Source organism: Haliaeetus albicilla, chromosome 22 (genome assembly GCF_947461875.1).
Source record: "Haliaeetus albicilla chromosome 22, bHalAlb1.1, whole genome shotgun sequence".
NCBI lineage: Eukaryota > Metazoa > Chordata > Aves > Accipitriformes > Accipitridae > Haliaeetus > Haliaeetus albicilla.
In genome coordinates this window covers 7,048,325-7,063,046 of record NC_091504.1, presented here as the reverse complement: position 1 = coordinate 7,063,046, position 14,722 = coordinate 7,048,325, and the positions used below count along the sequence as shown (strand labels likewise).

The window sequence follows — 14,722 nt, the reverse complement described above, 5'->3', positions numbered from 1 at the left end:
CTGATAAATATTCAAGAGGCGAGGGTGATATTTACTGCCTAATTGAAAGTACTGTAGACTTTTTGAAAGTTCTATCTCTTAAATCCTCTGCATTTCATCAAATAACGACAGGAACAATAATATTTTTGCCACAGGGTACTTTGACAGGGGAAGGATTGATTGTCTAGATCCCTGCTATTTCTCAAGACAATATGTTACAAAGCCAAAACAGCCAACTGTGCTGTGGTTCATTCCTGTAAATGAAGATTATCAGCATAAAACATACTGTAGCAAATTGCATTGCAGTCAAGTGTGTGTGGGGGTAATTTTATGCCTGTGGTTACATGCTGATCCCTTAAAAAGGGAGCATTTTCTACAAAAATGTTTAAACAACTTTATGAAATAACTGGATATGCCTGGAAAATCAGTAAAGCACCTTGCCATGTGCCTCTTGTTATTGCTGTATTACTCCTATGAAATAGGAGAAGGGATGGGAAAAAAATCAAAACTATTGGTCTCTACTTGATTAGAATTAGGAGCAAAACATTTTTGTCCAGGTGTACTTCCAACCAGAGGAGGCCTCTGGATGGTTAGACTTTATGAAAATTAGTTTTGCACTGAATTAAAAACAACACCTTTTCCATTACTGTGACAAATCTGTGTCTTTACTTTTTTTTTTTTTTTTTTTTTTTTTTTTTTTTTTTTATCCTCGGGTGGTCCAGCACAGCGTGAAGCTTGTTAAGGGTTAACCTGATTGTAACATAAATTAATGGTATTGAACTGATGACATTTAACACTGCTAAATGCACAGGAAGGGAATTTCAGTTGCCCACCACACATACACAGAGGTATTGGTTAGAGTACTTAAAGATATTGTAGTATGTCAGATTTATTTTTTTAAAGCTTCCTAAGTAGAATGAGTTTAACACTGTATTTGTTGTAACAGTACACAATATTCATTTAATGTGTGTACATTTTCAGATGCCCGAGATGAGCTCTGTTGCCACGTCACCTATAAAGCCTGCTCAAGAGGAGCAGTCACTGACTCCTCCGGGAAAGGTGATTGCCATCAGCACCAGGAGTCCAGGTTGTGCACGAAATCAATCTGCCCTTCGCAACAACAAGACTTTTTCTCCTGGTGCTGCTTCCAGCTCCTCAGGTGGGTATTCATAAAAATCCACTTCAAGAGATCAAACCATTAGTACCTCAGACAGCGATGAGTACATTCCAGTAATGTAACAGTGAGAGAATGAGTGTTCCTACTCTTACGAACTTAACTGTTTAAGAACATTGGTATGTGTTAATTTGCCTTACAGTTGTCCTAAATTCAATACTACTTTGAATCTTGAAAAACAATGCATGTCAATAACACAGTTGACGGTCCAGAAGAGCTCTCATGAGTGGCTCCTAACAGAATATGCTAGCATTTGTTAGCAGCTGAGTGATACAGGGTATGGGATCTCAAGGGAGTAAAGGCTTACAGAGCAGGAGAGTAAATTTATAGTGTAAAGTTCGTTGATAAAATAATTACTGAAATTTTCTGCGCCATTCTGCCATTATAAAATACGGAATGATTATGAATTACCTTTTCTTTTACTAGAAGGTACGTTGTTGTAACTTGTGAGCCCTAGCCATGCAGACCAAGAATTTCAGTTCTGTTCTTCAGTCCTGTTGCATTTGCCAGTGAATGTTTTATGATTTTATTATAAAGTCTGTGAAGGTGTCAGGGTTACTAGGAACAACTGTGATTCTTGTGCTGTCCTTTTCACACCTGTGCTGTAAGAAGCAATGAACCATGAGCAATTTACTGATGCTGTAAAACTTACTTGGTGCTCTGTGTGGTTTTCATTTTAAAATGGCATTATAGCAATTTTATCTTTGAAGCTTCGTTGTGCTTCCTTGTAGACAAGGATGTGCTTACTTAAATATCTACTAAAAAGCCAATAATTTAATAGATCAAACAGATAAATTGTTATCTTTCAGTGAGATACACAGGCTTGAAGGACATACCTTTTTTTAATCAGACTTGCAAGTAGAATCAAACTTCCTTAGTCTGCGACATTCATTTTTATGAGATTGTACTTTATGCTTCCCTAATGCCTTGAAAATCCTTCCTGAAGCGTTTTAAGTAAAGGTAAGGATCATCCACTGAGGATTCTAGACAGAAACAGCAAGAAGATAACAATACTTTGTATCTGATCCCCTAGAAACGGACACCTGTTCTGTTTACACAGAGCTTCATTGATTCAAAAACTAACATAATTGTCCACGTTAGTCTTTGATTCACATCACTGAATTACAAGTAGAGTCATGTAGCACTGTGATTTAACGTATAATGAAGCATGTAGTCTTTAGTGCAAAGTCAGGAAGTGAAAAATACGGATTATGTATTCCTGCTTTTGTACAGTACCAAAGATAGCCAAATTGGCTTCAGCTGAGCTGTTTGGCTTGAACAGGGGAACAGTAAAAATGTGTTCAGTACAACATCCTATCTAGTTAATTAGTTTAGCTTCTCAGCAGTTCTGCCTGGGGTAATGCACTCAGCTTAGGCCTCAGGTAATGGCATTCCAGAATGTCAAATGGATACCCAAGCAAGTCTGGTCTCTTCACCCTAAGTTGTGTTGTTTTGGTAGACAAATGGAATGCCTTTTATCAGCCCTGATAAGGGTGTTCTGGATCTAAAATGAGATTGTTTGTGGTCTGGATTGCAGTCTTTAGTATACAGTAATTATCAAGCTTCTTTTGTATCCTCACATACAGTGCTATTAAATGACTACAGTAATTTGGCTGTCAGAAAGCAAACTGCTAGGTTACTTCTGGTGATGAGTGTTCTAGGTGCATTCCCTCATAGACTTTGGTCCTGAGTCTGTCTAGGTGCTAACTGCTGTTTGGTTTTCATCTTTTGGGTTTTTTTAATTAAAGATAAATTGATTTGGCCTTCTCAGTAGAAGATAAAGATTAGAAGATAGCCTGTGTCCACTCCAGAAGTAGTGAAAGTATTGGCAAACCGACAGCTCCACAAAGGCCAGACAGCTACCTGGAGAGACAAAAAAAAAGGATAATCGTGCAAAGAGATTTAGAAAAAGTGAAGCACAGCTGTGACACAACATCACCTATAGTGCTTAAAATATCATTACATAATTACAGTAGCATCCCTTTATTGCTTTTTAAAAAGATAATATCATGTACTTTATCTTTTACAATTCTCTCTAACTCCTGGTCAGGCAGGAGGCACAAATTTATATGTTCTGCTTTTAATTGATTTTTAGATACATTGGCACACTGTGATTTTAACTGACATTCGGAAAACCAGCAGAATCTAGAGCAGCAGGGCGGAGGTGGCAATTTCCCCTTTTAAATAGGAGGATAGTAAAACCCTGAGGTTTATTTTTTTGGTAAATAAAGTTTGATGTTCTGCATTAGTGTGGCCCAAGCTTGTGTTGTATTGTCTTCCTGCCCAGGGAGGCAGCAGGCACGACTAAGAATCATTGCCCACTTTGCTTCTTCCCCCTCTGGGTGAGTCAGGTGCCTGCTGCCTCCCAGCTGAGATCTCCAGCCCAGCAGTAGAGGCTGGAGCATCATGACATGTATGGGTGCAATGTGAGTGTGAAAATAGCTGTTGTTGTCTATTGTAATGAAGCACGGTGTTATATGTGGAGCGAGCACATCTGTGGAAGAGAGGCAGGTACACTTCTTGGTTATCTCAGAATGACATAGTAATGATACTGGTTTTCATCCTAGCTGGATGCCTGCAGAGTGGGTACAACACTGTGAAATCCTACAGTGTTTTGTAAAGTTAAACGTAAATGGAGAAGTTTTACTCAGACCAGATGCCATTATTTCAATGTGCCAAATGTATTTCTAAGACAGTCCATCTTTTAGAAGATATTTTTGGTAAACTGATCCCTGCTCTTCCATTCCTCTGTCACCAGAATAATTTTATTGGGGTTGCACTTTGAATTACCATTGGGAAGGGGTGGGGGGTGGTGAGTGTAAATAAAACATAAACATTGTAGAATGAGTCTTTGTTTGTATTATCTTCCACAGAAGGAGTGGTGGATATATAGTTTGTTTAGTGGGAAGGGCGCTCAGGTATTTCTACAAGCTGAATAGATAAACTGGTTAACACAGTTTTTGTGGGGCTTAAAACTGGGTGCTTAAATTCTAGTTTCTTTAGTAGCATAAAATCGTATTTAACCCCCTTCTTCCAAGGATTTCAAAGCAAGTGAATGTTTGCAGTATCCTTGTGAAGCAGGTAAATACTGTCAACGTGCAGGTGGGAAGACTGAAGTATCAAGAGTTTCATGATTTGAGATCACAAACAGATGGTGGCAGAGCGAGAATCCCTAAGTCCCAGCTCTCTGTATGATCCTTCAGTTACTAAATAGTTAATTTCTTTTTGGTTTTACTTAACTTCATTTAAATTGCTGTTAAAATCTTCTAGGTTTGAGAAACCTTCCTAGACCTCTCTTGGTGGCTGGTCCTTCAAGTTCTGGAAGCACTGATACTGATGGTGGACTCTTTGCAGTTCCTACAACTCTACCACCCAACAGCCGCCATGGGAAACTGTTCTTGCCTAGCAAAGAAGCAGAACTGACCTTCCGGCAGCACTTAGACACAATCAGTGTAAGTGAGGTGACCGAATGAAAAAAGTAGCATATTGTGCCTGAGCCAGCTTCCAGTAGGTATTACAGGGGTTTTTTGGTTCATCAGAAAGTATGGGCTTCCCTGTGAAGCAGTGCGTCTAGTGATGCTCAAGCATAACACTATATTAGCTGAGATTAGTCAGATTTTGACTGTATAACTATGCTTTGAAGTGACATCACCTCTTCAGACCTGAATCTGAATGCCATCACACAGCCTGATGAAACTGGTTCACTGTCTTTGCTCCAGCAAATATGTTAGCCAGGTTTAGCAAAACTGATACCCTTCTTCTTGTGCAGCTAATTTTAATACAATCTCATTGCTGTATTTAGTTGAAACACTAATTTTATTTATTTTTTTATATATATATATATAATCTCAGTAACAACTTCATAGCAAGCAACAGTAGTTAAGTAGTGAAATGGTTTTTTTGGGAGAAAGCTTTATCTCCATAAAACAAGAATTACAAAAATACATTTGTGGTGGAAAATTTTCATGTTCTAGCAAAAAGAATATTCTCCTGTCTAAAACAAAACACAGTATTTTAAATAGTTACACCTTTATTGAAAAACAGAGTTTGGGGGGTATAATTTATTCTCTGTGTGCATGCTTAACATACTTCTTAATGCGTTTCCTGTTCTTGTCCAGATGCAGTCAGACTTCTTCTTGCCAAAGCCAAGGAAGTTACGGAACAGGCACTTACGGAAGCCGTTAGTAGTACAGGTCAGAACAATTTGCAAAGTGTGAAATGCCTGTTTTGTTTTCTGAATAGATCAGTAAAGCTATAGTGATTTGCACCTAACTGAAATAAAGAATTGAACTTCCTTCATACATCTGCTGGAAAAGTGAAGCTGAACATATGAAGGAAGAAGCATTTTAGTCTGTATTGTAACCAGCTATGTTATATTCCCTATACGAGGAATGTCAACAACAATAGTAGTCTGGAGGTAGTTTGGAAAAAAAAACAAAAAAAAAACCCCTCCTTGGAAAGCAGGTTCTGCTGTTTGGGCCTGCTGGTACTGATGCACAAGCAGCGTGTTCATGTGGTGTCCTGATCTGTCAGTGTTAGAGCTGTCAGTGCTATTGCAACAAGATCTCCCTTTAGCTATTTTTTTCCTGCTTCCTACTCACTAATGGTTATTAAACTGGGGTGGTTATAAACCTCTGTAGCACAATAAAGCATAACACTATTTGAAAGAACAATGATTTCTGGAAAAAAAGGGGACTTGCAAAGAGATTTATGTAAGAGGTAGCCTGTTGTCATGGAACTTTGGTGGTAGGCAGGCACTAACCTCCTTTAGACTACTCTGTTAACCAGCAAAAAGGCACATGCCACTGTGAAACCACAGGCAGGTGGACAACATACAAGAAATCTAAAACCAAAATAATGGACGCTTGTTCGGGGAAAACAAAGTTACCAAGTTTCAATATACTCTTTTGTCCCTCCTGCTCTGTATAAAAGTAGGAGACCTAGAAATTACATAGGTACTATTTTTTGGTACTGAGATATTCTGGTCTATGCAATTCCATTTGTTTTGAGAGCTCCCAAGTACATACAGCTGCCTCATTAGTTTACACTTGTTCAATTGTAATGGAAGATCAGTTTGCACACAGACAAGATTCCATCCTTAAGATGACTGCTGTAATTCTTGGGGAGATTTGAAAATTACTGCAAGTGTAATTGGAAAGGAATATAGTTCTAATTAGTATTTCTCTGAGAATTGTCCATGGGGAAATTTTCTCTTAAAGTAGTTTACAGAGAGAACACGTGATTCCTATCTGTAGCTTCTTTCTCAAGATTACACAGACATTATTGCTGTGGGTGTTGCATGATAATCATGCCATTTAAATACTCTACTTATACTGAAAGGTATTGTGAACTTCTGTGCCTTAGAAGATGAGCTTTACCTTCTGTTCTGTGTTTAAATATGTTCTGGTTTATTGTTGTTTCTCTCACGTAGAGAACACTGCTCCCCAGGCCATCTGGAAATCCGTCCCAGCATGTCTGTTCCTTTTCTATTTTATCCAACTCATCCATTACAGGTGAGTCTGCGTATCTTCTAGCTGCCATGAGATGGACTGGGAAGTGTCCCTTAAAACTACATTAAGGAATAATCTCTAAAAAGAGGAAAATACCCTTTCAAAACCACAGAGTCATTTACCAGTTGCTTGAGTCACTTCCTACAGGTTGATGGGATTGTTCTCCTGCATCATTGTTAAGCAAGTCATGGTTATGATAGACATTTTTTTTTCTTCCGTTTCCCAGTATTGAAAGCAGGGAATAGTAAGGAGTTCTCTAAAGGAGACAAAATTTTGGAATAAAATACTTGATAAGAATTTTTTTCTGTAGGGTGTAATCATTTGTCTAGATTTTATAATGGACTTTTCCTAGTACCTGGGATACTGTTTACAGTATGATCAATATACTGCTCATTTCTCCTTTTCTGCTGATACACACTTGAGTACAATGGTAGTACAGGTGATCCCCCATCTCGGCTTAAATCTCAAAATCAATATGAGACCTTAAAGGTTACCTTCTTTGAAAGTAATGAAAGCAGCTTCAATAACACAGCAACACTTGCTGTTGCAGTTGTGTGGTAAAGCACTGGTTAGCTTGCATTACTATTTCAAGTCTGTTTCATCATCTCCACTACTTGCATTCCCAGAGCTTGCTACTGCTTGGAATTTTTTGCTTCCGTTGAACTGTGTTGTGCTGTGCTTTAAAGATGTTATATTTCATTTGCTTGAGAGGTATTTAATCCTTCACCCTAGGGAGAGGTTCATTTCGGCCAATCCAGTCCTCACTGACTAAAGCTGCTGTTTCTCGTCCAATTGTGCCCAAAGTTCTTCCAACACAGGCTACCAACCATCTGTCTAGTAAGTCATTTCTTAAACAGAATGTGAGTCACAGTCTGTTGTGATCTGTATGATGTTACATTGTTGGTTTCTGTTCCCTCAGTAGAATCATTAGTGCTTTTGGAAGTTAAAGAAAACGTCTGCGTTAATGATATCTTACTTTCTGTGGCTTTGTGTGACTGCAGAAAGGGAGCAGTCAGTGGTGGGACAGTCTGAACTAGGTTCCTTCACTGTGTCTGACCTGCAGGCAAAGCAAGGGGTTAGAATTTGTAACCACAGTTGAGCACTTTTGTGGTGTTTTGTTGTAAGACTACTTTGAAAAAGGGTTGTGATGTATTTGAAAGAAACTATAAACATCTTATCTACTAATGTGGGATTATGAAGTCTACAAGAAAAAAAACATGCTGGTGTACCCCAAGCAAATACTTCATTTTGCAACGAAAGAATGGGTCCCATAATTAGAATGACTACTGAGGTGAAAACAATGACTGCCTCTATGTTTTACTTGGAGGATTCTGTGTGATGGGAAGACATTCAGATGGTTTAAGTGGATTGTAAAAGATCTGGGTGAGGTTGACCCTGCAAGGACATGCTTTTTTTTATATAGAGTCTAAATGGCTGCTAGAGATACAAGGTAACAAAATAAGGCTGCATTGTTTTAGAGTTTCATCTAGTAAACTATAGGAAATTTCTAGAAATTGCATAACCAAATACTTAACAATTTGCAGGACAAAAAGAAAAAAATAGAAGGAAAGGGCAGTGGAGAGAACTGGGATGTTTCTCTAAACTGTTTTGATATACCTGATAACATGTTGGAACAGGGCAGAAAAATTAAACATTTTAGCTGAAAGAAGTGTTACACTTTGTGAAGAGGAACAACTGATATAGCTGATCAGATAATTACCACTTTCACTTTTTGCATGTGTTAAGTTTTGACTCTGGGCAATTTTTTAAAAAAATCATCCTTTAGATGAGTCACAACAAAGTAATCGCCTGAAGAAAAGGCTTGTAATGTGTTTTTTTGCTTATTTGTTTCACAAAAGGTGCTATTGACTTGGCAGCTAAAAGTGCTGGTATTATCCCTGGTAGCCCTGTGCCTGTCCTGGATGCAGATGGTTTGTCAGGTGTGTCTCCATTGTCACCAGACGGAGTGGCCACAGTGGTAACAGGGCAGGAGTCAACAGTAGCGCATCAGAACGGAGGCTCCATCACTACTGTAGAGGTCAGAGTCTCTTGAGCATGCTTTTTTAAAGTACTTAAGTGTCTTGCTCTTTGACTGTGTAAAAAAGCTGTGTTATTAATGACTCTTCAGTCAGCTTTCTCCTGAAGCTTGCTGTTGGACGCTTTTATCATGGCAAACCCAATCTATGTTGTGTAGTGTGTATTTCAGGGTTGAGGGATCAAATCATCATCACATTGAACAGATTTCCATCCTATAGAATAGCTTTTGCTGTGAGACTGTTGAAGTTGGCTATCCAGAAATCTGGGCTTGAAAAGAAACAGTAGCATTTCAATAAGCAGTAATTCCAGAGGGAATCTGGGGCAAAATATGGACTTTTAGGGATGTATTTGGAATGGAAACTGTGACTTCTCCTTGCCATTTCTTTTATTGAGACCCAGATACATGTTAGTCTGTGTCATTTTCTCAGGGAGTTAATGGACAATTTTGAAAGGCATGATAGTAAAAAAAAGCATGCATAAATGGTGATAGGCACTTGTCTCCTGCCTCCCCAGCTATATTTGCAGCACGTCATGTAAACACTTGGCACTCACATGATTTCTGTTGTGCTTCTAGGGCTCAGGCCCTGGGTGTCGGGTTCCGTTCATCAGCCTACCAACACGGCATGAGCAGGAGTCAGTTCCTGATGGTTTCCAGGTAGAGTATGTGTTGAAAGAACAGTTATATGAAATGGGTAATGTTCTGAAAACACCAATGGTATTACTAGTTAAAACCCCTTGTTCCCAGGTAATTGTACACCATTCATACTGTTTTGTGGAAATTGAAACCTCTAGCATCTGAAGAAATTTAAAGAAAGAAATTTAGGAAGGGTCCTTAAATTTATGTGGGTGCTGTTCTCTAAAAAAGCAAAGCAAAGCTGACCATCTCTGACCTGAAGGGCAAACAGTTTTTATGTATTTCTTGATATAGTGGAGAAGTTTATAATTGCTCTGCTATATCATGTGTGTATTTTAGACATAACAAAGAAAAATTTCAGCAATTGGCAGTCCTGCTGCTTGTATGTTTCTGAAGGAGGAATATTAAGACAAGAAGCATGATTGTAATGCCAGCATCCTCTTCAGAGAATCACTTTTCTTTATGCTAGATCCAATAAGACATAGATACTTTAAAAGTAACTGTGGCAGCACCTAAGTTGTAAGAGTGTTGTTGTCCTATCCCCAACTTCCTTCTCCAGTGGGATGCAGGACCTGTGTGAGATACTTAAGTCTCAGATACAGGCTTTTCTTTTTTTCAGTGGAAGCAGTTTCCACCCTTCCTGTGACAGATACATGCAAAAGAGGTCAAATTAATTTGACTGGAAAGCATAAGGGAGAGGAATATTTTTTTTTTTTACAGCACAGATGTTAGGACATGAACCTACTAGGCATTTATTTGTGGTAATGGGGCCTTAGGTTCTGGTTCTTGCTCTCAGGACAACTTTTTATGTACTACATCAGAAAAAAATCACAAACAGTTCTGTGATGAGGTACTAATAACAAGACTCCTTAAAAAAGATCAGTTGAGTTTTGGGAAGTCTGGCTGTAAAGAGGAGTGAGTTAGCAGTTTAAAATATTTATATACTCTCCAAGCAATTCTAGGTTTTTTGCCTACACAAAGGCAAATTAATACTTAATTCTTAAGAACTATCTGTAGGTTCATCAAAATCATGTTAATTTTATTATTATGTTTGTTTCTGTTACGTAGGCTGTATTAAACATTCTTTGGAATGTTACAGACCCATATTTTGTCAGATGATTTGGCAGGATGTGGGCTGAAGCATGTTTGTTCACGCTTACAGATATTTTTCATTAAAATAATACAAATTTATCATATAAATAATATATTCCTAAAATTTTAGAAATATTATCTGCTGAATTATTGGTCCTCTCTTTTTTTTTTTTTTTTTTTTTTTTCCCCCACCCCTTAATGTCTGATTTTAATCTGATGCTTAGGAGCTAAGCTGCTGCTTTTCAGACAGATTTCCAAGTCCTTCATAAATCTATGAACAGTTAACTCTTGTTTCTTGAAACAGGGCACATCAGTCCTTTCTCTGTCAGAACTGTCCAAGGCTCCCCTCCAAAATGGTCTTTCCACCCCTCCACTTCCCTCATCAGAGGCTTCCAGTACCCGGCTCTCTCCTCCCAATGTTTCTGCTCTTTTGGATATTTCTCTGCCTGGACCACCTGAAGACGTGCTTTCTCAAGGAGAGCCTGCCACTCAAATCAGTGATTCCATCATTGAAATAGCTATCAGCTCTGGTCAATACAGTAAGTCTGAACTTAGGTAAAGTCTTCCTATTACCTTAAAAAAGAAATCCTGTCATCTCACATGTCAGCAGAAACTTTTCCAGGAAGCAGTTATTGGGTTGGGTCTTTTTTAATACCTGTTGGAAATAAAATTATGTGCCTGGCTTTTATTTTCTAACATATATAGGAGGGTTTATTGTTTGTTGGTGTTTGGTGTTTTGGGTTTTTTTTTCCCTTTCTAAACAGAAATTGGTGCAGTATCCTATAACTTTACCGCATTGACTGAATCAGTGATTCCTGACATTGGCTTACAGGTGAAGGTGTTTCTCTCTCTCCTGCAAAGCTGAACGGCAGTGACAGCTCCAAAAGTCTTCCGTCCCCATCCAGTAGTCCTCAACAGAACTGGATTGCCTCTCCCAGCCATGATCCCCAGTGGTACCCCAATGACTCCACAGACTCGTCTCTCAGCAGCTTGTTTTGTAAGTGTCAGGATGCAGAGAACTGGGGGCGGGGGGGGAGCACTGTTTATTAGAAGTGAATCCTTTGGAAAATTGTAAACCCAGTAGGACGTTTGTAGAATTCTTCCCTTACTTCTTGCTTTCATTTCAACAGTGTTGCCTTGAATACATTTTTTTTTCTCTTTACAAGTCTGTTCCTGAAAAGATCCTGTTGGTAGATTGGGGCCCATACCTTGGGGCAAATAATTCCTTGGCAGTTCTTTGTAGTCTGTTTGGAGCCTGACTCATCAGTTAGGTTGAGACATTTTGGCTGTTCTGCCAAAAGGAAAAGATGCTCTTGGCTCTGCTGTTGGAAAAATAGGCTTCGTTCTGTGCTTGGTGAGCATAATCTCAAAGACATGAGATCACTGGGTTTGTTTGGAGTTTGTTTGGTGGGTTTTTTTAATTAATATTTAATGGGACCGGTGTAATGAGTCTCTGTACTCTTAGCAGTGTGCTGATGGTGTTCATGCTGGTAACACATAATTTTTAAGAGACAGAAGAAATAGATGATTTCTCCTCCGTTTTCTATTTCCTTGTCCTTCTCTTTATGCTCCCAATTGCAAACACTCAGTGCAGTGACTTACTGTCTTTATAGCAAGTTTCATCTCCCCCGAGAAGGGACGAAAAATGTTGCCAACTCCTGTTGGGACTACCAGTGGCACCTCCTTACTGGGACCCAGCCTTCTGGATGGAAACTCACGGGACTCTTTTGTGTCACGGTCTCTGGCAGATGTAGCAGAGGTATGTCATCAAATTACATTCAGCTGTCTGCTTCCTTTTGTAGTGCATATTATTGTATATTGTCCATCATACCTTCCAGAGATACTCGAGGCAAAGACACTTTGACATTTGCACTTTAGCTTAGTAAAACAGGGTTACAGTCTTAACGGAAAGATGTAAAATGACTTGAGGTTATACAGCACCAGAGCTGGTGCAAGAAGCTGTTGTGAGCACCTTTGACCCAGGTTCTTTTTGCTGGGGGAGGTCATGTTTGTGTTGTTGGACATATCTTTGTTTTGACAGAGTGAGTCATAATCCTTCTGGTTTGTGTGTCTTGCTTTGTAGAGCAGGAATAGAAAATACTATTACGGGTGCACGCACAATCAAATCCAACAGGCGTTAAAGCACAGATTTGTTCTTCAATAGAAAAGTTATTTAGAACTCCAGTAATATTTTATAAACCACAGGCTCAATGATGTAAAGGGAATTAATACTACACAGCTGACTTAAGAATTCTTAAGATTTAAAATGATGGCTCCAAAACGCGCATATGACTCACCTAAAAGATGAGGGCTCTCTCCCTTGAGGAGTTACCTCAGGCAGTGCCTCGACCCAAGGGGGAGTCCCTGACTGCAGACTGCTTCTCTGAGGAGGACTGATTCCAACATGTCCTCCGGTGGGACCCCGTTTATACCCTTGTCGAATCTGACCTGTGGTCGTTTAATCCCTATTGGCCAAGAAGGTCACCTCAGTGTACCTGGCATGTCTCAATTGGTCAGTTCAAATTTCAACCTGCGGCCTCTAGGGTTTAGGGGTTTTTTTCTCTTCTCCCTGCCTGGAGAAGTTTCGTTTCCTGCTGGGGGGGAGTGTACTGCCGCAATGAGAGAAAGGTTAATACTGATGCAGCTACAGTACAGTTGGAGAACTGGTAGAAAAAAATAAATAAGTCCAGAAGGAAGAAGCAGGAAATGGTTAATACTAAGTTACCTGAGAGAATGGCAAAAGGTGCTATGCTGCTGAGTTATTTTCTCTGTTGGTAGAATTATCCTTCTGTTTCGAAGTCTTTCAAAGGGGTAAAGTGAAGACAGCAGTTATTAAGGCTTTGATACGCTTGAGGATAGAGCTCCCTTTCAGAGGGACAGAGGCAGACTGGAGGAATGAGCTGCAGGAACATTGTGGAATTCAGCAAGGACAAACGCAAAGTCCTGCCCCTGGGAAGGAATAACGCTGATAGCAATATAGGCTGGAGACTGACTGTTTCGGAAACAGCTCTGCTGAGAAGTACCTGGGCATCTTGATAGACAGCAAGCTGAACATGAGCCAGGATGTTCTGTGGCAGCTAAGACCAACAGCGTTGTGGGCTGTTTTAACAGGAGCATAGGCAGTATATTGAACAAAGTGATGATTATCCCACTCTACTCAACAGCTGTGAGACCATGTCTAGAATACTGTGACCAGTTTTGAGCATCAGATACAGGAAGGACATAGATAAACTGGAGCGACTTCAGCAGAGGGCCACCAAGGTGATTAGGGGGCTGAAGCACCTGTCTGTGAGGAAAGGCTGACGGTACTGGGCTTGTTCAACCTGGAGAAGGCTTCAGGGCAGGAGGGCCCCAACTGCCTGCCAGTACTTGATGAAGATGTAGCCAGGCCCTTCACGGAGTGATGATGCGTGGTGAGAGGAACAGGCAAAAGCTGAATTGACAAAGGTTCTGACTACATATAGGGAAAAACTTTTTCACCCTGAGGACAGTCAGGCAGGGGAGTAGGTTGCCCAGACATGTTGTGCAGTGTCTGTCTTCAGAGCTTTTTACAACTAACATGGATAAAGCCCTGAGTAAGCTGGATGGTCTTCCTAGGTGACCTAGCTTTGAGCAGGAGGTTGAACTAGAGACCTGTTCAGGTCCCTGCCATTGTTAATTATCCTACAGTTTACAGTGGTTGACTCAGTGTAACATCATGTACGTTGTAACTTTGTGGGAGCTTGCCGTGATGGAAGGAAAATGTCATTCAACCATTGTCCTTTGGATCTGGATAAGGAGGTTCTGTACAGACCTTGTAACCAGAAGCTGCAGCAAGCTCATGCTGTTTTAATGTGCCCTTGACAGCCTCAGACTCCACACACAGCTCCACTTCCTGGCATAAATATAAAGATTCTGCTTACTTGATGGTGACAATCTGTCAAGGTGTGTGTTAATTAAAGGAATATATGATAATTTATTTGTGTGGATTTGAAGTGACATTGCAGTCCTTGATCTTACAAACTGCCTTCAGTAGAAAATGGGTTAAGCCACCATTTTAGGCACACCAGAGCAGCTGTTGGGGCAGATGTGGGTTTGTGTGGGAGTCTTTAGAGGAAACAAGAATCATTTTAAAATGGCTTTAATGATGGGAGAATTTTGAAAGGTGTTTTATTAAGTGTCCTGCAGAATCCAATTTTATTTACAAATGCAGTTATTAAGTTAGAGGTAATTATCTATAGAGTTTTTGTACTAGTGTACCTTAATGCTAAATTAAGGATAGGCAGGTAAAGCCCATTGAGACTATAAATTTGGTGG

At 39.7% G+C, this 14,722-nt stretch overlaps 1 protein-coding gene across 4 annotated transcripts in view; it reads left to right on the top strand.

Moving 5' to 3' along the window:
* The window catches only part of CRAMP1 (cramped chromatin regulator homolog 1), a 51,736-nt gene that overhangs the window by 31,933 nt on the left and 5,081 nt on the right, over positions 1 to 14,722 (top strand). For all 4 annotated transcript variants that reach the window (XM_069809534.1, XM_069809533.1, XM_069809532.1 and 1 more), the window contains exons 11-20: positions 961 to 1,138; positions 4,424 to 4,605; positions 5,272 to 5,346; positions 6,585 to 6,666; positions 7,396 to 7,500; positions 8,523 to 8,701; positions 9,275 to 9,355; positions 10,731 to 10,965; positions 11,259 to 11,423; positions 12,040 to 12,185. In XM_069809534.1, coding sequence (XP_069665635.1) covers positions 961 to 1,138; positions 4,424 to 4,605; positions 5,272 to 5,346; positions 6,585 to 6,666; positions 7,396 to 7,500; positions 8,523 to 8,701; positions 9,275 to 9,355; positions 10,731 to 10,965; positions 11,259 to 11,423; positions 12,040 to 12,185 — 1,428 coding nt within the window. The remainder of the gene's footprint in view (positions 1 to 960; positions 1,139 to 4,423; positions 4,606 to 5,271; positions 5,347 to 6,584; positions 6,667 to 7,395; positions 7,501 to 8,522; positions 8,702 to 9,274; positions 9,356 to 10,730; positions 10,966 to 11,258; positions 11,424 to 12,039; positions 12,186 to 14,722) is intronic.